Source organism: Anomaloglossus baeobatrachus, unplaced genomic scaffold (assembly GCF_048569485.1).
Source record: "Anomaloglossus baeobatrachus isolate aAnoBae1 unplaced genomic scaffold, aAnoBae1.hap1 Scaffold_103, whole genome shotgun sequence".
NCBI classification, from domain to species: Eukaryota; Metazoa; Chordata; class Amphibia; order Anura; family Aromobatidae; genus Anomaloglossus; species Anomaloglossus baeobatrachus.
The window spans coordinates 293,271-316,275 of record NW_027441859.1 but is presented as its reverse complement, the minus strand read 5'-3'; the positions used below and the strand labels follow the sequence as shown (position 1 = coordinate 316,275).

The 23,005-nt window shown below is 48.9% G+C and overlaps 1 protein-coding gene across 2 annotated transcripts in view; it reads left to right on the top strand.

The window, feature by feature from the left end:
- CCT5 (chaperonin containing TCP1 subunit 5) overlaps window positions 1-23,005 on the top strand; it is a 422,120-nt gene that overhangs the window by 123,643 nt on the left and 275,472 nt on the right. For both annotated transcript variants that reach the window (XM_075331906.1, XM_075331907.1), the window contains exon 4: window positions 1,521-1,719. In XM_075331906.1, coding sequence (XP_075188021.1) covers window positions 1,521-1,719 — 199 coding nt within the window. The remainder of the gene's footprint in view (window positions 1-1,520; window positions 1,720-23,005) is intronic.

Genomic DNA, 23,005 nt, shown 5'->3' with positions numbered 1-23,005 from the left:
CAAACTAAATAACCCCAAGTTTAATAACCTGTCTTGGTATTGCAGCCCACCCATTCCTCTAATAATCTTGGTCGCTCTTCTCTGCACCCTTTCCAGTTCAGCTATGTCCTTCTTATATATCGGTGACCAGAATTGTACACAGTATTCTAAGTGCGGTCGCACTAGTGACTTGTACAGAGGTAGAACTATATTTTTTTCATGAACACTTATACCTCTTTTAATACATCCCATTATTTTATTAGCCCTGGCAGCAGTTGCCTGACACTGGCCACTAAAGTGAAGTTTACCATCCACCCATACACCCAAGTCTTTTTCCGTGTCTGTTTTACCCAGTGTTCTACAATTAAGTACATAATCATAAATGTTATTTCCTCTACCCAAGTGCATGACCTTACATTTATCTACATTAAACTTCAATTGCCACTTCTCAGCCCAATCCTCCAATTTACATAAATCTCCCTGTAATATAAAATTATCCTCTTCTGTATTGATTACCCTGCAGAGTTTAGTATCATCTGCAAATATTGAAATTCTACTCCGCATGCCCCCAACAAGGTCATTTATAAATATGTTGAAAAGAAGCGGGCCCAATACTGACCCCTGTGGTACCACACTATGAACTGAGACCCAGTCCGAGTACGTACCATTAATAACCACCCTTTGTTTCCTATCACTGAGCCAGTTTTTAACCCAGTTACACATATTTTCCCCTATCCCCATTATTCTCATTTTATGTACCAACCTTTTGTGTGGCACCGTATCAAAAGCTTTTGAAAAGTCCATATACACAACATCCACTGCATTTCCCTGGTCCAGGCTTGAACTTACCTCGGCATAGAAGCTGATCAAATTAGTTTGACAGGATTGATCCCTCATAAACCCATGTTGATACTCTGTCATAAGGTTATTTTTCTTGAGATACTCCAGTATAGCATCTCTCAAGAAACCCTCAAGGATTTTACCAACCGTAGAGGTTAAACTTACCGGCCTATAATTTCCCGGCTCAGTTTTTGTCCCTTTTTTGAATATTGGCACCACATTTGCTATGCGCCAGTCCTGCGGTACCGACCCCGATATGCAAATTATCCTCACAGGACTCCTCCCCTGGTTTTCAGAAGTCTTCCTTCCGGCTGTAACGGCCAAACCTGGTTCTCCTAGAGCTCGCGGTGACTCTTCACTTATCCCAGAAGACACTGGGAATATGCAAATTATCCTCACAGGACTCCTCCCCTGGATATATATATATATATATATATATATATATATATATATATATATATATATATATATATATATATATATATATATATATATATATATATATATATATATATATATAATATATAATATAATATAATATAATAATATAATAAGATATATTAAAAATGTGTTTATATAATATATTCTATATTACATGGTATAGATTGTGTGTGTGCATATCTATACAGCAAAATATATGTAGGAAATGTGCACTGGTTGGTGCTCTTGCAATGTTAATCATGTTTCAAATTTATTTTTAGTTCTTGCTGGAGCATTATTAGAACAAGCTGAACAACTAATAGATCGTGGAATCCATCCTATTAGAATTGCAGATGGTTTTGAACAAGCTGCCAGAATTGCTCTTGATAACCTGGATAAAATCAGTGACGATTTTCCAGTTGATCCTAAAAATGTGGAACCACTTGTCCAAGCTGCTATGACCACGCTGGGATCAAAAGTGTAAGTGTATGTAGTTGTAGACTAGCTTTAATCACTTTAAGGTAGCCTTCAGTCATAATTTATTTATTTATTTATTTTTTGTAAAACAGCCCTTGCTTCTGGAATATTTTGCAGCATAAAAATATGATGATGTTAATTTGAGTTCATGATTTTCATGGGCCAATACACTTGTATGGTTAATTATGATCCTTGACTCTGATGACAGTAGGACATGTCATTCCACAAAAATCATAGCAACGTTAGCACCCATAGACGTTAATGGCTATATTTTCTATCAGTGAAAACGTCAGAACACGTACAGTATTTAGACATATGAACGAAAGTTTTATGAAATGCACTGCAAACTGTCTTATCCATTTCTCATTCCCAAATCACCTATTGCAGATTCAGTCTTTTGAGCCTGGTGCAGGGCCTGTTTCTGGTGTCCTTCAACAGCTCTTTGGTTTTCACGATAGTGGAGTTTGGATTGTGACTGTTTTAAAGTTGTAGACTGGTGTCTTTATTAAAATTAAAAATAAATCTTTATTTTTATATAGCGCGAACATATTCCGCAGCGCTTCACATACATCAGGAACGCTGTCCCCATTAAGGCTCACAATCTAAATTCCCTATTTGTATGTCTTTGGAGTGTGGGAGGAAACCAGAGTAACCGGAGGAAACCCACGCAAACACGGGGAGAACATACAAACTCCTTGCAAGGCTTCTTCTGATAACAAGTACAAACAGGTGCCATTACTACAGTTAATGAGTGGAGGACAGAGGAGCCTCTGAAAGAAGAAATTACAGGTCTGTGAGAGCCAGAAATCATGCGTGTTTTTAGATGACCAAATACTTATTTTCCACCATAATTTGTAAAAAAAAAAAAAAAATCTTGCCAAATCAGACAAGGGGATTTTCTGTATTTTTCTCATTTTGTCTCTCATAGTTGTGGTCTACTTATGATGTCAAGTTACAGGCCTCTCATCTTAAGTGCGAAAACTTGCACAATTGGTGGCTGACAAAATACTTTTTTTTTTTCCACCACTGTATTTTTTTTAAATTCTCGAGTGCCTGATCCGGAGCATTAGTCTGATTTCTCTGACAATTCCAGGCCTGGAACTCAGGTACTCTGTTGCTGGGGCTTGGATTCCAGGTGTTTGATTTGGATCCAGCAATACAGAAATTTAAAAGAAAAATAAAGAAAAGAAGAATGCATACTTACAGACGGTCCTCCATGGTGGCACATGGCTTCCAGGTCGTGCATTCACTGCCGATGCCGCACATTAGGCTTATCGCATATGCACTGCTTTCCCTGCCAACCGGCCGTCCTGGCATCTGATTGGTTGCAGTCAGATGCGCCCCAGCCTTTGACAGTGCCTGCCTGCAACTAATCACAGGTGCTGTGTGCGGGGCAGTATCGTACAGTAAAAATAAAATATTTGATGTAGAGTCTCCCTTTTTTTTTGATACTTAGCACAGGTAAAGCCCACAGCTGCAGCCCCCAGCCTTGCGCTCATCTTGGCTGTGTATCGAAATAAAAGGAACCATGGTTTTGTTTTTTTTTGGTTTTTTTTTTTGTTTAATTAAAAAAAAAAACAAAAAAAAACATGCAGTGTCACCCCTCCCCCCTTCAATTTTGATACTCAGCTTAGATAGAGCCCGAAAGCTTGGGGTCTTGTATTCTCAGACAGGGGGGTCCATGCTTATTGGACGGCTCCCCACTCAGCCTACAAATGGCAACCTGCAGCCGCCTAAGATTTTCGCATCTATTAGATGCGCTGAGCCTGACGCTTAATTTGCCTCTTCCCGATTGCCCTGGTGTGGTGGTAATGAGGGGGTTAGTGGCAGTCCAGAGCAGCCTCTAAGTTTTAGATTAGTTATGTCAGGTGTCTGAGACACCTTATTAACCACCAAACACCCCGGCAGGTCTGACGTAATCCACACAAGCTCTCACGATTCAGCTTTGCTACATGTAAGTCACAGTGAATGGCCATAGAGTGTGATCAGCTGTGACATCACAGGTAATTTGCGGTACCAGCTGGAGGTTCCCACTGTATTAACAATTGTAAGAGGGATACAAGGAGTTGTTGTTACCAGCCATCATCATACTGCGGATCATACAGGAACCATGGTTCTAATGAGATGCAGGCAGTAGCACTCTTTTTAAATATTTTAAAAATACCTTCACTTTTGGGGGTTATCTTATATGTTTTAGATTTATTAATTCTGAGTACATTAGTCTGGGTCATGAGACCCCCAGAGATTGCTCATAAGACCTCTTAGAAGTGCACAACTTAAGGAGATACAATATGACTTTGACTTTCTACTGCATCACTCATCACTGTGTACTCTGTTCTAAAAAGGCTTTTCAGCTGTGGTTGGGGATATCCGGACCAGATTTCCCACCAATCTGCTCAGAATTATTGGCCATAAAACATAAAAAAACCTTCCTAAAGTTACTAGTTGAAGTGCATTTACAATGCTCCAATAATTAAAAACCAATTATTGGTCTAACTAAACAGGCTGTTAAATTACCTGATGAACAGGCAAAATGTTTGTTTGGGTGAAATAATTTTTTAATTCAGTAAAAGGAGTTGGTCACCCAAATGCCAGTTAAATTGCATAGACCATTCTATAGGGGATGTAGCCCTTTAATCAGTTTGGAGTTTAGTCTAGCATGACAAGTCTGCAATCATTCTGTATACCTGCAGACTTGTGAATCCTATGCATGCTCCCGGTCAGAACTCATCTAGTGGGTGTAGACACGCTCAGTACATTTATATTAAGCAATGCTGCACCCTCCTGATGGGGTTCTAGCCAGGACAGCCATTCCTGACACAGACATCGGTGAATCTTTACAGTGCATTATGAGTGCGCTCTGAAGATTCACAACTGCAGTCATATATAGTGGCACATTGAGTGACTGCAGACTTGTCATTCTAGATCAGGCAACCACATTTAATATTTGCTTATAAATCTACTATTTTTAATATGCAAATGAGGGAGCTTTGGTGCACCCTTGGCGTGGCCTATACCTTGGTGCTCCTTTATGCCTTCATATTTGCATGTAAAACCTAGTCCCTTGTTTTGATAGCTCTCAACTTAATAAGAGTAAGAGCGACAGACGTCTAAAACCACTGTGTTCAGAGCTTGTGGTAAGAGTAGACACTAGATATGAGCACAACAGCCCACTCTAGTGTCGGTGCAGGTGTGTACAATGTGGCTGTGGCCACAAACTGGAAGACTAATAAAACTGCTTTCACACCGTTTTAACATCCGTCATGAACGTTTTTTTAATGCAAAAACGGATCCAGTGCAAATGCGTTTTCATTTCAATGCATTTGCAATGGACTCGCATCAACATGCGTTCACCTGCGTTTGCGTGCGTTATAGTAAGGATCCAGCGAGTTGCAGTTGAACATTTTTAAAAAACGCTACTTGTAGCGTTTTTGAGCTGCGTCCAATTACTGCAAATTGCTGGATCCTAACTATACTGCATGCTGATAGACAGGATCCTGCTTGGTCTACTGAGCATGCACAGAAACAAGCCTCGGGTGATCAGTCCATCTCTCTCCCCCTCCCTCTCTGCCTCTCTCCCCCTCCGTCTCCTCTCTCTCTCCCCCGCCTGAGAGCTGCGGACACTCGTAACCAAGATAAATATCGGGTAATTAAGCAAAGCGCTTCTTAGTTACCCGATGTTTACGTTGCTTACGTGAGCAGGGAGCCCGGCTCCTAGCACCTGCGGATGCTCGTAACCAACGTAAATATCGGTTATCCAAGCAAATTACCCTATGTTTACCTTGGTTACGAACCTCTGCAGCTGTCAGAAGTCGGCTCCCAGTCTCACGTTCAGTTCCACTGACTCCCGATCACATGACTCCAATGCCCGCCCGTAAACTTAGTGACAGGATCCTGCAAAATAACACTTGCGTTTGCATGCGTTTTTTTGCTGTAAAAGCAGGATCCGCTTTTACAGCAAAAAAACGTTCATGACGCATGTTAAGAAAACGTAGTGTGAAAGCAGCCTAAGCAAATTGCTGCAGTGAGGAGAGGTAATGTGAGGCATGCTGTCTGATAATTAAATGTTTCTCTTTTTTTTAATGAATCAGTTTAAACGTCAGCCGAAAACAAACAAGTACCAGGCATAAGGAGGAGCCTGCAGCCACATATGTGCACCAACACGGACACTTGGAGCACGCTGCTGCTGATCCGTTGTCGGTGCACAAGCTCAAACTTGGAAGCTGATTTTAGACGGCACTCACTTTTACCAATGGAGCGCTGTCAATTAAGACAAATGAATGGCTTCAATATACAAATACTAAGCGTACCCGTGCCCTAAAGCAAGACCACAGCAACTGTGCACTGAAGTGAACTCCTTTGCATATTAAAGGTAGCTTTTTGTGCAAATATTAAATAAGCGCTCCAGTCACTTTTTTTTCCCCTAAACCTGTGTAAATGTTTGTTTTTAGTGCAGGGCGGTCAAACACTCAGTTCATGAGCTGCATGCGGCCCCTGAGGCTGCTTCTTGCGGCCCGCAGGCCCATGGTCCCCTTAATAATCACGGCCGGGGTAGGGGACGCAGCTGTCAGCGCTTTGTCAGATAAATGATTTGCAGGCACTGCACAGAGACAATCTCTCTGCATAGCTATTCCAATGGCAGCCGCTGGCCAATCGGGGCAGCAGCTAAGCATTGACACACTGATTCTGTCATCATTAAAATGATCCCGGAGTCCGACCATGTGCCCATGAGAGGCATCTATGCGTGCAGTTTTTTTTTTACTTTATTTTTCTTTACATGCATGCGCCCCTGCCGCTCAGTCTTCTTCACCAAAGTGCCCTTATAAAATGGAGCCGAAGATCGCTTTTCACGCATCTGCGGACTCCAGTACCATATTAATGAAGACCGAATCACTATATAAATGCGCACTCACGGCCAACAACTGCAAGATTCAAATTCAATTAAAAGGGGCACATCATAGAGGAAGCTGGAGAAAGACTTTACAGCGAGGACCCGATTCACAAAGGTCTGCCCCCATTGCATCGGTCGATCCGAGTGCAGTGCATTTTTGCAACGTAAATTAGATATTTCTGCAACCAAGCATCCGAACATTCTACAACAGATATGCCTGGATTCAGTTATTTCGTGCCAGTATGGCACTGCCTTTTAGTTAATATTGCAAAATCCCGGTGGTTGGTCCTTTTTAAATAAAACCTTTATCCTGTGCCCCTAAAAAAAAAAAAAGGCGCACGTTGCGTAATTGCATGCAGTTACGCTGAGCTCTTCAGCGCAGCGTAACTGCATGCGTCCTGCGTCCCCTGCACAATCTATGGAGATTTGTGCAGGAGCCGTGCGCACATGGCGTATTAGAGCGCAGCGCTTCGGCTGCTGCCCAAAGCGCGCGTTCTAAGAAATGACATGTCACTTATTTTCTGCGCTTTGCCTGCATCCCCCGCCCTGCCTATGGCAGGGGCTGCAGTCAGAGCGCATGGAATCAGCTTTTTTTTTTCTCATTACGGACTCTTTCCGCAGCGATTTAAAGCGCACGTCTGCTCTTTAAATCGCTGAAGAAATTTCTGCACTGACAATACGCAACGTGCGCACATAGCCTTATTGTCACATGCATTCTGTTCCAACTCTATATTGAGCCCTCTAAGCTGTCCCTCTCCAAACTGTGCCCTCACACTGCCACTTTCTATACTGACCCCCCCATTTTGCCTTTTTTTTCATAATGAGCTCCCCCTGCTTACCCTTTTCCATAATGAGCTCCCCTTGCTGCCTTTTCTCCATAATGAGTGCCCTATGCTGATACTTCTACATAAGACTCCTAATGCTGCCCCCTCTCCCCAATGAGACCCAACGCTGCCTCCCCTCCATATGGAAGCATCCTTGCTGTCCCAGTCATCATACTGAGATGGCCCGCTACGTCACGCATAATGCTGAGACCCCCACACTGCCTCACTCTTCAAACTGAGATCACCAACATTGCTCCACTACATAATGAGTGCACACATTCTGTACGCTCTCCCTACTGAACCCTCTACACTGTAATAGCCCCCCAGTCCCAGCTTACAGTAATAGCTCCCCCTTAAACCAGCCTATGGTAATAGCCCCTCCAAAAGCTATATAGTATTACCCCCCTAACCCCCAGTTTTTAGTAATAGACCCCCCTAACTCCCAGTCTATAGCTTTGGCCTTCTGCCCTCCAATGCCCAGTCTATAGCATTAGCCTCCTCCGGCGCATTCTCCGCGGCACTCTGCTGTTACATGTGCAGCGTGGTTATATGAGATCATCAAAGTGCAGTACATCAGCCGCTTTGGATGCCACAGCATGTCAGAGCAGTGAGCGGATTGTGCCCCACAGACTCTGCAAGTGCAGGTTCTGGTACTTCCGGTTTCCTTGGTTTATTTGCACTCCCCTTCATTCCGAAAAGACAGCAGATTTCTTACACTAATGGAAGGGAAGGGGTGGAGGTAAAAAAGAAACAAAACAGTTTCTATCCTTTTGTGCAGCCTGCCTCCCTAGACACTGTACCTCTGCTGCCTAGTTGGAAATATGGGCCTGCCTGAACTCAACATCCACTGTGAAAAAGTAGCTCAAGTCCATCTTGCTCCGAAGAGATTGGTTGGTTGTAGGTATCATCTAATGAGCAGGGAGGAGGAGTAGTGAATAGCTGGTAAGGGAAGAGACAGGCAGACAGAAAAACATTACACAGAGCTTTCAGAGTTTTCAGCAGCTGACATGTGTGCCTGTGTGCCGCCCCCGTGCCAGCAGCCGCCGCTGCTCTGATCCGGACCTTCAGGGGTGGTGGCGCGGGGGTCTCCGGACCCGTGGGTCTCGCGGACACGCAGAATAAAATGGGGGACGTAGATGTACGGGCTGGGCCGTAATAGGTTCGTGTCGCCATCCACGGTGTGTGGTGAGGTGGGACCCCACCGCTGCTGTTACGGGACACCCGGGGGAGATGTTGTGCAGCAAGGTATTAACCCCTCCGTGGGCAGGGATGGTGACCTGGGGACCCGGTGAGTCTGGTGCAGGGGGCAGCGGTCGCAGGGGGATGTTGGTGTACTCACTCTGAAGGAAACACACAAGTCTCTGGTAAACCAAGTTGTTGGTGGCCGGTGCCGCGGCCGGTTGCGTTCGGGATCCCCCACCCGGCTGGTGGTCTCTATCCTTGTCTTGCACCTTTTTCAGTAGAATGGACTTAATGTGTAAAACGTAGGAGTCCGCTCCCGGCTGGATGTGGTATAAGGAGCCATGCCCGCAGACGCTTGACCGTGGGATCTATGTGCCTTGGCGGTGACCTCTTATCCTGGATCGGTGGGCTGTCGTCTTCTATTAGGGACTTTGGGTGGGACAGGACCTCTAGTCCTGGCCTCAATCGGTTAATTAACCAGTGCAGTAGGTTCTGTCTTCAGGGTCCGAGTACCCCCTTTTGTGCTACGGTTTCCGGGTCGGTTTCCCGTGTCTGTACCGGCGGGCTACAACCCTGGCCCGGTCCACCTCCGGTTCCACCGAGCAGTCTTCCCGTCTCCTGCTGACAGAGACCACAGTCTGCCTCCTAGCCAAGGAAGCAGGGCTCCTACCCTGGTATCGTTTAACTTGGACCCGACTGCTGGAGCTACACCTAGCTCCAGCCCACACTCCTCTCCAAACTGAACTCTACACAGAACTTGAACAGACTCCTTGTTTTCCCGCCCCGGGCTGTCTAGACCCCTTGGTGGGCGTGCACCAATCGCCTGGCCACGCCCACTGGTGGCTATCTGTCTCCAAGGGGGGTGACACGGGTTTAATGGTTGGCTGTGTGTTTTCTAGTGAGGAAAAGGTGTTGGGCATCACACCTGCATGTTACGAGTGGCATCGCATCCACCGCAGCTTTTAACCCCTTACATCTCGCTGCCAAAGTCTGGCAGCGAGATGTATATGCGTGCAGCCATTACTTTCACTTGCCGCCGCCCCCATCGGAAGTCACGTGCGTGATCACGTGACTTTCGGTGGTTGCCATGGTAGCACAGGGTCATGTGATTGATCCTGTAGCTAACATGAGTCACTTTCTCTCAGTGCCGCCATAGTGCCAGCACGGAGCGTAAAGCAGCATATCTGCAGATCTCGGCTTTGTAGCTGAGATCTACAGATAAAGCAGAGCGATCGGATTGTTGATCTACAGTATATAGCCCCCTAGGGGGACTAGTAAAACGAAACAAAAAATTTAACAAATAAAAAACTAAAAGTTCAAATCACCCCCCTTTTTGCCCCATTGAAAATTAAAAAGTTAAAAAAAAAAATATATATATATATAATATAATATATATATATATATATTATAATTACACACATTTGGTATTGCCGCGTTCAGAAACGCTTGATCTATCAAACTGTGTAAGTAATTAATCTGATCAGTAAACGGCATAGCGGCAAAAAAATTCCAAACCAAAATTACTTTTTTTGGTCGCCGTAAGTTTTGCGCAAAATGCAATAAAAGGCAATCAAAACGTAGCATCTGCGCAAAAATAGTACCATTAGAAATGTCAGCTCGAGATGCAAAAAATAAGCGATCACTGAGACATAGATCCCAAAAAATTAGAATGCTACGGGTTTCAGAAAATGGCGCAAAACGTGCGCCACTATAAATGGACAAACTTGTGAATTTTTTTTAACCCCTTAGATGCAAGTAAACCTATACATGTTTGGTGTCTACAAACTTGCACCGACTTCAGGCATCCCAATGACACCAGTTTTACCATATAGTGAAAACTGTGAATAAAATATCCCAAAAACTATTGTGCGATCACACATTTTTTGCAGTTTTTCCACACTTGGAATTTTTTTGCTGTTTTTAAAGTACACTATATAATAAAACGTATGGTTTCATTTAAAAGTACAACTCGTCCCGCAAAAATCAAGCCGTCATATGGCAAGATTGACAGAAAAATAAAGTTAAGGCTCTCGGAAGAAGGGAAGCAAAAAAAAAAAAACCCCGGAAAACGCCGTGAGGCTGAAGGGGTTAACTTTAGAATATGAAGGGCATTGATCCCCCAATGTCTGCAACATATCACCATGAATACTCTGCATGGACTTTCCTTGCAGAAACAAGAATTTTATCACTTCTCTGCTCTTAGTTGCTGTGAATATCACATTAGACTCCTCCTTTTTGTTTTCCCACGTGAATAGGACACTGTTGCCATAAGCAACAAACACAATTTTGAAAACTTATAAATCACATGAAAACCTTTTTGAGTTTAACATTAATTACCATAGGAACAAAAAAAATTACAAAGCCAAAGACTTAAAAGCAACCCCTCGTAGAAAGTAAAGGAAGAGTAGGAGTTACCCTGTCTATGCTGTTAAGTTGATGGGAAAAATTCACTGCATCTAGTCTCTTCTCCTCTCCAGCTTCCAGTGGATTGCAAATTACAGCTAAAGCATACAAAGGGGAAAACTGGTAAGAAAGCAGGGTTTTAAGTCACAGAATCGCCAGAAATTATTTTTTCTCGGACGCCTCATTGGGGGACACAGGACCATGGGTGTTATGCTTCTTATCCATAAGAGGACACTAAGTAGATGCAAAAAGACATTAGCTCCTCCTCCTGCAGTATACACCCCTTGGCAGAGCTAGGCTACCTCCGTTTTAGCTTAGTGTCTGTAGGAGGCACATCTCTTCAAGATTTTTTTTTTTTGTTTTGTTTTTGTTTTGTTTTTAGAGGGCGACTGATTCCCTTCGGGGACCGATCTCCCAACACCAACTGGCGGGAACGCGTCCTGTGACGCTGGATCCTGGGCTGCATCTCAGAGCACCACTGGACGACTGTTCCCACAGGCACCATTTTTTTTTTTCCCCCAGAGCCTAGATCAGATGAAACCTTTTTCAGTCCCTCTTGCAGGCTCTGAGTCGATGCACACTCTGCACCATATGACCTGGCACATTAGGCTTCAGCCATCTCCAGCCGGCCATCAGCCTGGACTGAGGCAGTGCCAAGGTGAGATCCTCCCTGACTGATGCCTGTTTAAAGGGACCTCCACCTGTAGCGGGGCGGGGCGGGGCGGGGCTCCCAGGGCTCAGGGCTCATCCGCAGCTGCGGTGAACTAATTCATTATTTCCCACAAGGGGCTCCCAGGGTCACCAATAGATGTGTGCCGGCTTGGGTGTGGGGGGTCTCCTTCCCGCTGTTTTTCTTCTTTTTTTTTTTTTTCCTTTTTTTCCTCAACACGCTCTCCTTTTCGGCGCTCTTTTCAGCGATAAGTCCCGCCCCCTTCTGTGCCGCGATAAGGCACGCCCCCTCAGGAAAGCGCGCGGAGCTCTTCTCCATGTGTTCCTTGTCCAGAGTGGGCTTCCTCCTTGCTGCAGCACTCTGCACCACAAGGACACAGGGTCATTTGGCTGACTTGGGTGAGATACACCCTTTTTTCATACTCTGCTTCACTTATTAGCTCTGCAGATCATTGCTCCCTGTCCTTTGCATACTCCCTGCACAGGCAACATGTTTAATTCAAAGGGTACTAAGAATTCTAAGTCTCATACAGTCCATCATTCAGCCTGCACCACCTGCCACGCTGAGCTACCACGAAAACACACCTCTCCTTTCTGAGAGTCCTGTACCCCTGAAGCCCCCCCAAGAGCCCCCTGCCACCACTGCTGCAACCGCCACCAACCCAGAGCCTAGGGCTCCCAGCCCACCGGAATGGGCACAGTGTCTGTCCCAATCCATGTAAAAAGTTTTCCAGAACCTGGTGCTGGCTATGCAATATTGTCCTCCCCACCCTTCTGGGCCCATGGACGGAACGCAGCCTGAAGACACCCCTATAGAGGGTCCTTCTGAGGAAAACCGGGCCCATACTTCACTGGTTGCAGGGATCAGAAAAAGGGCACACGGGCAGGTGTCTCCTGTACCCTCTCATGGCACCCATAGCTCTCCCTCGGGAGTACACAGATCAGGTTCTTTCACACGTTCTGCGGCTTCTGAGGAGCTGGAGGAGGGGGAATGCTGTTTCTACCAGGATGATTCCTTGGATTCAACCTCCCCAGACGATCAAGCTGCGATACTCTTATTGCAGCAATCAACCAAACTTTGCATGTGGAGGATGCCCCATCCACTACTACTGACCATGCGGTCTCCTTTTTAAGAGGGCAAAGAAGCCTCAAAAAGTCTTTGCTAACCACCCAGAGTTTCAAGATATCCTCACAAAGGAAAGGGAGAAGCCTGACAGGTGCTTTGGTAACCGTAAACTTATGGAGTCCCGGTACCTTTTCGGCTTACCTATCCCTAAGGGCTGGGCCGATCCATCCTCGGTTGTCACCCATCCCTCCTCCGGTCTCCCGCCTTGCCACAAAGACTCTCCTGTCATTACCCGATGGCTGCTCCATCAAAGACCTGACGGACAGGTGGAGCAGGTCGCTTGCTCCGCTTTTGAGGCTGCGGTTCCTCCCTCTTGCCTTTGCCTTTTCCTTACCATTTTGCTTCAGGAATCCCAGTTTCCTCATACCCTCACAGATGTAACAGCTCAAATTGCCGCAGCGGCAGAGTACCTCATGCAGGCCTCTCTCGATGCTGCAACCTGCGCAGCATTTGCCGCCTCAAATACCATAGCCATCCGCAGAGCCCTCTGGCTCCGACAATGGCGAGCGGATTTGGCATCCAAGAAGTCTCACAGGCCTCCCTTATTTTCCAGATCGATTGTTTGGCGAACGTCTGGACAAGCTCATTTCTGACGCCACGGGAGGAAAGAGTACCTCCCTCCCTCAGCTAAAACCCAGGAAGACATTTACCAGATATCCACAGTCCTCGTTCCGCTCCTTTCGGAACTCTCTTGGTTGGTAAACATCCCGCCCTGCCCCCGTCACCAGCCGCGGGCTACGCAGGGACCAACCTTCTCAGTTTTCCCCGAAGCTCACATAGTCATGGCAGCCTAGACAGAAACATTTCAAGCCTAGGGAGTCTCATCCTCAACGATTCTCCTCCTCATGACTCTTTCAGTGCCACAGAAGACAAACCCATGGTCGGGGGTCGACTGCATCTCTTTTGACACATCGGGGCTGCCGCCTCAGACGACAAATGGGTGCGAGACCTTGTGTTTTCCGGTTACCACACGGAATTCCGGACCCGACCCCCGGGTCGGTTCTTTCTCTCAAAACCCCCAAAGGCTCTAAGATATCGCGAGGCCTTCTTCACAGCAATCCATTCGCTCCAAAAGGCAGGGGTGATAGTCCTCATTCCGGATAACGAAAGGTTTAGTGGTTTTTATCCCAACCTCTTCGTGGTTCCCAAAAAGGGTGTCAGTTCGGCCCATCCTGGACCTCAAACACCTGAACAAACGTGCACGTACGGAGATTCAGAATGGAGTCCCTAAGGTCCATTATTGCGTCCATGGTCAAAGGGGAATTCCACGCCTCCATAGATATTAAGGACGCTTACCTGCACATACCCATTGCCCCAGCTCACCAAAGGTTCCTTCGCTTTGCGGTTCAAGACTCCCATTTTTAATTCGTAGCCCTTCCCTTCGGCTTTGCCACCGCACCAAGGGTCTTCACCAAGGTCATGGCGGCTGCCATGAGTGTCCTTCACGCCAGGGGAGTAGTCGTTCTGCCTTACTTGGATGACCTTCTCATCAAGGCCCCCTTTTTCTGCGACTGCTCAACCAGCGTGCAGATCACAGTGGACACCCTATCCCGCTTAGGGTGGCTACTGAATCTAGACATATCATCCCCAGTCCCGTCAATATTCATCACCTTCCTGGGCATGTCCCTGGACACCCGTCGGGGTTTGATATCTCTCCCTCAGGACAAAACGACCACTCTACGACAAGCGGGACGCTGCCTTCTACGTCCTCCGTCTCGCTCCATTCGATTCAGTATTAGAGTGCTAGGCAGGATTGTTGTGGCTATGGAGGCAGTGCAATTTGCTCAGCTGCACCTCTGCCCACTGCAGCTAGAGCTTCTATCTGCCTGGGACAAGAGCCCCTTCTCCCTGGACAAACCTCTTCACCTGACTCCTTCAGTCAGGTATAAACTCCGCTGGTGGCTTCGGCCCTCCTCCCTATCAAAGAGAAGATCCTTTATCCCAGTAAACTGACTAGTCCTGACCACGGACGCCAGCCTCCTAGGCTGGGGAGCAGTGTACTGGCACCACACTGCTCAAGGACGTTGGATGCTCCAGGAGTCTTCCCTGGAGCGTCCAACGCTCAAGGGAATTCTCCTGGAGTATTCCCTGAAGCGTTATTTTCATAAATAGCGCGGATTTCCAGGATATCTTCTTCGTGCTCAGGTCGTTCCGCCCTCTGCTAGCGGGTCATCAGATTCGAGTCTAATCAGACAATGTGATAGCTGTAGAGTATATCAATCGGCAGGGGGCACCCGTGGCAAGGCAGCATATCACGAGGTCCACAGGATCCTCAGCTGGTCCGAATGGACAGAGTCGGTGATATCAGCGGTACATATACCGGGAGTAGAGAACTGGGCGGCGGACTTTCTAAGTCAGCAAGGCCTGGCCGCCGGAGAGTGGTCTCTCCACCCGAAGTGTTCCTACACATCTGTACTCACTGGGGTACACCAGACGTGGATCCAATGGCCTCAAGGTTACAAGCAAACGTACTCTCGTTTATAGCCAGGTCACGCGACCCGCAGTCCATCAGCGCGGACGCTCTAGTCTGCTCCTGGCGCCACTTCCGCCTGCCTTCCATGTTTACGCCTCTGCACCTGCTGCTGCGAGTAATCAGGAAGATCAAGGCAGATGGAGTCCCGGTGATACTGATGGCACCGGACTGGCCCAGGCAAGCCTGGTGCGCTGAATTAGTACAAATGCTCACAGACGTACCGTGGCGCCTTCTAGACATCCCAGAATTGCTGACCCAAGGGCCTATTTCCCATCAGAACTCCAGAGCCCTGAAGTTGACGGCTTGGCCATTGAGACCTGAGTATTAACAAGGGCGAGACTCTCTCCTGTGGCGATCTCCACCATGATCAGCGCCCGAAAACTTGTTTTCTTCAGCGCTCTATTGGGAGACCCAGACGATTGGGGTATAGCTACTGCCCTCCGGAGGCCACACAAAGCACTACACTAAAAAGTGCAAGGCCCCTCCCCTTCTGGCTATACCCCCTCGTGGTATCACGGGTTCTCCAGTTTTCAAGCTTTGTGCGAAGGAGGTCAGACATCCACGCATAGCTCCACAGATTTTAGTCAGCAGTAGCTGCTGACTATTTCGGATGGAAGAAAAGAGGGCCCATAAAGGGCCCCCAGCATGCTCCCTTCTCACCCGTGGATGGTGTTGTAAGGTTGAGGTACCTATTGCTGGTACAGGGGCTGGAGCCCCACATGCTGTTTTCCTTCCACATCCCCTTGTAGGGCTCTGTGGAAGTGGGATCCTGCCGGCCTCTAAGCTCTGACGCCGGGCTCCATCCACAGACCCATAGAACCTGATGGATTCGGAGCATGAGTACAATCAGGGACATGGCCCTGCATCATACAGGTACTCTGTGTCCCCGGCAGGCACAGACACACTCCGGGCTGGCTGGGTGTTGTAGTGCGCCGGGGACCGTAACGTGGGAGTTAGTGTCTCTACAGTTTACTGGGGGACTTTGTAGTGTGGGAACGCAGCGCCGACCCCCACTGGACCGGGCGGCGCTGCTGTGACTTGTAGTGCGCCGGGGACACGCCGACCGCGCTTTTACGGCGGCGGCGTTTATAAATCCAGTCCCCGGCTTTTGCGGCCTGGCTCCGCTTCGTTCTCGCCCCCACCCTGTCAATCAGGGTAGGGGAGAGACGCTGTTTCACCGCAGCGACGAGGGCTGGAGCCTGATTTACATGCTCCAGCCCTCTCACTAGGCACAGAGGGAAGCAGGCTTCCCGCTCTTAGCCAGGAACGCCCAGGGCCCGCCCCCCCTCCTCTCTCAGGACGCCGGCAGCCATTACATGCAGTCTGGCTGGAGGAAGGACGCAAGGCTCTGGGAGACCTGGACTAGGGGGCTTTTGGATACCACACACCCGCTCTTAAGCGGGCGGTAAGCGGCATTTCAGCTGGCCCCTCTAGTGCCTCAGTGTGTATTGGTGTACTGTGTCACCAGATATATATATTTAGTTATTTCTTGCACTGTGAGGTCGCTTCCTGGCTGGATACCCCAGATCGCTCTGAGGAGGCAGCAACATGTCATCCACAAAACGCAAGGCTGCCAAGGCTAGGGCTGTGTTCACTGCGTGTGCTGCATGTGGGGCTGCTCTACCAGCAGGTTCCAAAGACCCCCATTGTGTGCAATGCTCAGATCCGGTGCTGCTTCGCCAGCCGGAGTCCGGAGGGGTAGTGACCCAGGCTGAGACGCTTGTAAGTCCTGCCCCGGTGTCAGGGACAGACTTTGCAGCTTTTGCTGATGGAATGTCTGTGACTATGGCAAAAATCCTTGAAACTTTGCAATCCATGACTGGGGCTCAGTCTATGGACACGGCGAGGTCTCTGTCCTCTAATCCCCCTCAGTTGGAATTAGTCCAGACTGCAAGGGGGTCCCCGGCTTCCCAGGCTGAGTATTATGACTCAGATGATAGCCCCAGCCACCCTAAGCGAGCTCGCTGGGAAAGACCCTCAACGTCATCACACTGCTCAGGGTCTCAGCGCAATCAGTCGCCCTGTGATGCGTCTGAAGAGAGTGATCAGGAGTCTTATCCTGGAACCCCTCTCAATCTGGATACCCCGGATGGGGACGCCATGGTAAACGATCTTATCTCAGCCATCAATAGGCTGTTGGATATTTCTCCCCCAGCCCCTTCTGCAGAGGAGGCAGCTGCAGAGCAGGAGAAGTTTCGTTTCCTCTATCCCAAGCGTAAATTGAGTGCTTTCTTGGATCACTCTGACTTCAGAGAATCAATCCAGAAACACGACGCTCATCCAGAAAGGCGTTTCTCTAAACGTTCTAAGGATACACGTTTTCCTTTCCCCCCTGATGTGGTCAAGCGCTGGACCCAGTGTCCAAAAGTAGACCCCCCGATTTCCAAACTTGCAGCTAGATCCATAGTTGCAGTGGAGGATGGCGCTTCACTTAAGGATGCCAATGACAGACAGATGGACCTTTGGTTAAAATCTGTCTATGAAGCTATCGGCGCGTCGTTTGCTCCAGCATTCGCAGCCGTATGGGCACTCCAAGCTATTTCAGCTGGTTTAGCAAAAGTGGATGCTATCATACATCCAGCGGCGCCGCAAGTGGCGTCCCTTACCTCGCAGATGTCTGCGTTTGCGTCTTACGCTATCAATGCGGTCCTAGAATCTACCAGCCGCACCTCAATGGCGTCCGCCAATTCGGTAGTTTTGCGCAGAGCCTTGTGGTTAAAGGACTGGAAAGCAGATGCTGGTTCCAAAAAATGTTTAACCAGCTTGCCTTTATCTAGAGATAGACTGTTTGGCGAGCCATTGGCTGACATCATTAAACAGTCCAAGGGTAAAGACTCTTCCTTACCCCAGCCCAGATCAAACAAACCTCAGCAGAAAAAATGGCAGCAGAGGTTTCAGTCCTTTCGAGGTTCGGGCAAGACACAATTCTCCTCGTCCAAAGGGACTCAGAGGACGCAAAGAGTCTCAGATTCCTGGCGGGCTCACGCACGCCCCAAGAAAGCAAATGGCGGAACCGCTTCCAAAGCGGCTACCTCATGACTTCCAGCCCCCCCCCTCCGCATCTCCGGTTGGGGGCAGGCTCTCCCGCTTTTCCGACATTTGGATGTCACAGGTCAAAGACCGGTGGGTGACAAACATTTTGTCTCGCGGGTACAGAATCGAGTTCAGTTCTCGTCCTCCAGCTCGGTTCTTCAGAACCTCCCCACATCCAGACCGAGCAGATGCCCTGCTGCAGGCGGTGGACTCCCTAAGAGCGGAAGGAGTAGTGGTTCCTGTACCGCCTCAGGAACAAGGGCGAGGGTTTTACTCCAATCTCTTTGTGGTTCCAAAAAAGGACGGCTCGTTCCGTCCTGTTCTGGATCTAAAGCTGCTCAACAAACATGTGCACGCCAGACGGTTCCGGATGGAAACCCTCCGCTCTGTCGTTGCCTCAATGTCTCAAGGAGACTTCCTTGCCTCAATAGACATCAAAGATGCTTATCTCCACGTGCCAATTGCTACAGAACATCAACGTTTTCTACGTTTTGTGATAGGAAACGACCATCTTCAGTTCGTAGCTCTGCCATTCGGTCTGGCGACAGCCCCCCGGGTCTTCACCAAGGTCATGGCGGCGGTGGTAGCAGTCTTGCACTCTCAGGGACACTCGGTGATCCCTTACCTGGACGATCTACTTGTCAAGGCACCCTCTCAAGAGGCATGCCAACTCAGTCTACATGCTACGCTGGAGACTCTACAGACGTTCGGATGGATCATCAACTTTCCAAAGTCGAATCTGTCACCGTCACAGTCGCTAACGTATCTTGGCATGGAGTTTCATACTCGAGCAGCGAGAGTGAAGCTTCCGCTGAGCAAGCAGCGGTCCATACAGACAGGGGTGCAATCCCTCCTTCAAGGCCAGTCGCACCCCTTACGGCGCCTCATGCACTTCCTCGGGAAGATGGTGGCAGCCATGGAAGCAGTTCCCTTTGCGCAGTTTCATCTGCGTCCACTTCAATGGGACATTCTCCGCCAATGGGACGGGAAGTCAACGTCCCTGGACAGGAAAGTCTTTCTTTCCCAGACGGCCAAGGACTCTCTACAATGGTGGCTCCTTCCCACCTCATTGTCTCAGGGAAGATCCTTCCTGCCCCCATCCTGGGCAGTGGTCACGACAGATGCGAGTCTGTCAGGGTGGGGAGCAGTGTTTCTCCACCACAGGGCCCAGGGGACGTGGACTCCGCAGGAGTCCACCCTTCAGATCAATGTTCTGGAAATCAGGGCAGTGTATCTTGCCCTACTGGCCTTCCAACAGTGGCTGGAAGGAAAGCAGATCCGAATCCAGTCGGACAACTCCACAGCGGTGGCATACATCAACCACCAAGGAGGGACGCGCAGTCGGCAAGCATTCCAAGAAGTCCGGCGCATTCTAATGTGGGTGGAGGACACAGCATCCACCATATCCGCGGTTCACATCCCAGGCGTAGAAAATTGGGAAGCAGACTTCCTCAGTCGCCAGGGCATGGACGCAGGGGAGTGGTCCCTTCACCCGGACGTGTTTCAGGAAATCTGTCGCCGATGGGGAGTGCCGGACGTCGACCTAATGGCGTCCCGGCACAACAACAAGGTCCCGGCATTCATGGCGAGGTCGCGCGATCAAAGAGCTCTGGCGGCAGACGCATTAGTTCAAGATTGGTCGCAGTTCCGGCTCCCATACGTCTTCCCACCTCTGGCACTCTTGCCCAGAGTGTTACGCAAGATCAGATCCGATTGCAGCCGCGTCATACTCGTCGCCCCAGACTGGCCGAGGAGATCGTGGTATCCGGATCTGTGGCATCTCACGGTCGGTCGACCGTGGTCACTGCCAGACCGACCAGACTTACTGTCCCAAGGGCCGTTTTTCCATCAGAATTCTGCGGCCCTGAACCTGACTGTGTGGCCATTGAGTCCTGGATCCTAGCGTCCGCAGGATTATCTCAAGGAGTCGTAGCCACAATGAGACAAGCTAGGAAGTCAACGTCTGCTAAGATCTACCACAGAACGTGGAAGATTTTCTTATCCTGGTGCTCTGCACAGAGAGTATCCCCTTGGCCATTTGCATTGCCCAAATTTCTTTCCTTCCTGCAATCGGGGTTGGAAAAGGGCTTGTCGCTCAGCTCCCTTAAAGGGCAAGTCTCGGCACTATCCGTGTTTTTTCAGAAGCGTCTAGCACGTCTTCCTAAGGTGCGCACGTTCCTGCAGGGGGTCTGTCATATTGTGCCCCCGTACAGGCGGCCGTTAGATCCATGGGATCTGAACAGGGTACTAGTTGCTCTCCAGAAGCCGCCCTTCGAGCCTCTGAAGGAAGTTTCCTTTTCTCGCCTGTCACAGAAAGTGGCGTTTCTTGTTGCGATCACATCGCTTCGGCGAGTGTCGGAGCTGGCAGCTCTGTCTTCCAAGGCTCCCTTCCTGGTGTTCCACCAGGACAAGGTAGTGCTGCGCCCCATTCCGGAGTTTCTCCCTAAGGTCGTATCCTCGTTTCATCTTAATCAGGATATATCCTTGCCTTCCTTTTGTCCTCATCCGGTTCACCGGTATGAAAAGGACTTACGTTTGCTAGATCTGGTGAGAGCACTCAGAATCTACATTTCCCGCACGGCGCCCATGCGCCGTTCCGATGCACTTTTTGTCCTTGTCGCTGGTCCGCGCAAGGGGTTGCAGGCTTCTAAAGCCACCCTGGCTCGATGGATCAAAGAACCAATTCTAGAGGCCTACCGTTCTGCGGGGCTTCCGGTTCCTTCAGGGCTAAAAGCCCACTCAACCAGAGCCGTGGGTGCGTCCTGGGCATTACGACACCAGGCTTCGGCTCAACAAGTGTGTCAGGCAGCTACCTGGTCGAGTCTGCACACTTTCACCAAGCATTATCAGGTGCATACCTATGCTTCGGCGGATGCCAGCTTAGGTAGAAGAGTCCTGCAGGCGGCAGTGACACCCCCGTAGGGGAGGGCTGTTTTGCAGCTCTAACATGAGGTATCTCTTTACCCACCCAGGGACAGCTTTTGGACGTCCCAATCGTCTGGGTCTCCCAATAGAGCGCTGAAGAAGAAGGGAATTTTGTTACTTACCGTAAATTCCTTTTCTTCTAGCTCTTATTGGGAGACCCAGCACCCGCCCTGTTGTCCTTCGGGATTTTTTTGTTGTTTGCGGGTACACATGTTGTTCATGTTGAACGGTTTTTCAGTTCTCCGACGTTATTCGGAGTTAATTTGTTTAAACCAGTTATTGGCTTCCTCCTTCTTGCTTTGGCACTAAAACTGGAGAACCCGTGATACCACGGGGGGGTATAGCCAGAAGGGGAGGGGCCTTGCACTTTTTAGTGTAGTGCTTTGTGTGGCCTCCGGAGGGCAGTAGCTATACCCCAATCGTCTGGGTCTCCCAATAAGAGCTAGAAGAAAAGGAATTTACGGTAAGTAACAAAATTCCCTTCTCCTCCCGTATCTACCACCATACGTGGGAAAACCTTCCTTTCATGGTGTAGGGAAAGTAACATCCCGCCTATACCTGTGGCGATCCCCAGTATCCTCAAATTTCTACAGTCAGGCTTGCAAGCGGGGTTGGCCCTCGGCTCCCTGAAGGGGCAGGTCTCAGCGCTCTCAATATTCTATTAATGCCGCCTAGCTTGCAAACCGCAAGTCAAGACCTTCCTCCAGGGCGTTTGCCGTTTTTAGTTCCCCCGTACAAACGGCCGCTGGACCCATGGGACCGCAATCTCATTCTGGACGGTCTGCAGAGGGGTCCCCCTTTGAACCGCTTAAGGAATATTTTCTTGCTCTTCTGTCCTGGAAGGTAACGTTCCTGGTGGTGATTACGTCCATCAGACTGGTTTCTGAACTGGCAACACTCTCCTGCCGCGAGCCTTTTCTGATCTTTCACCAGGACAAGGTGGTTCTACGCCCCCTTCCGGATTTGCTTCTGAAGGTTTCTTCCCCGTTACATTTGAACGAGGATATTGTTCTGCCTTTCTTTTGTCCACACCCAGGTCATAGGGTGGACAGGGCACTGCATCCGCTAAACCTGGTGAGGGCCCACAGATATTACGTATCCAGGACAGCCCCCTTTAGGAAAACTGACTCCTTGTTCGGCATTCCTGAGTGGCCTAGGAAGGGACAGGGAGCTTCAAAGGTAACTCTGGCTCGCTGGATTCGTTCTGCGATCCAGGAGGTCTACCGCTTGCAACTTAAGCCCATTCCTAGCGGGCTGCGGGCTCATTCCACGCAAGCAGTTGGCGCTTCTTGGGTCATTAGGCATCAGGCTTCAGCGGAACAGGTGTGTAAGGCTGCAACCTGGTCTAGCCTATATACTTTTTCAAAGCATTACAGAGTCCATACCCAGGCTTCGGCTGAGGCAAACCTGGTAAAGAAAATTCTGCAAACTGCAGTAGAGCACCTTTCTCAGTAGGCGCTCCTGGCTGTCTGGGACTGGTTCCTCGTCCTTGGGTTATTTTTTTTTTTTTTTTTGCCAACCCAGGGACTGCTTTAGGACATCCCATGGTCCTGTGTCCCCCAATGAGGTGTCAGAGAAAAACGGATTTTTGTGTACTCACCGTAAAATCGTTTTCTCTTAGCAATCATTGGTGGACACAGCACCCTCCCTGTTGCCCTATTGGGCCTTGGTTTCTCGCAGTACCTTTTTTTTTTGAGTATTGTTTTGAGTATCTTACTCGCGTTCCTCCGTTGAGATACGTTCTTGTTACATTTTCTCCTACT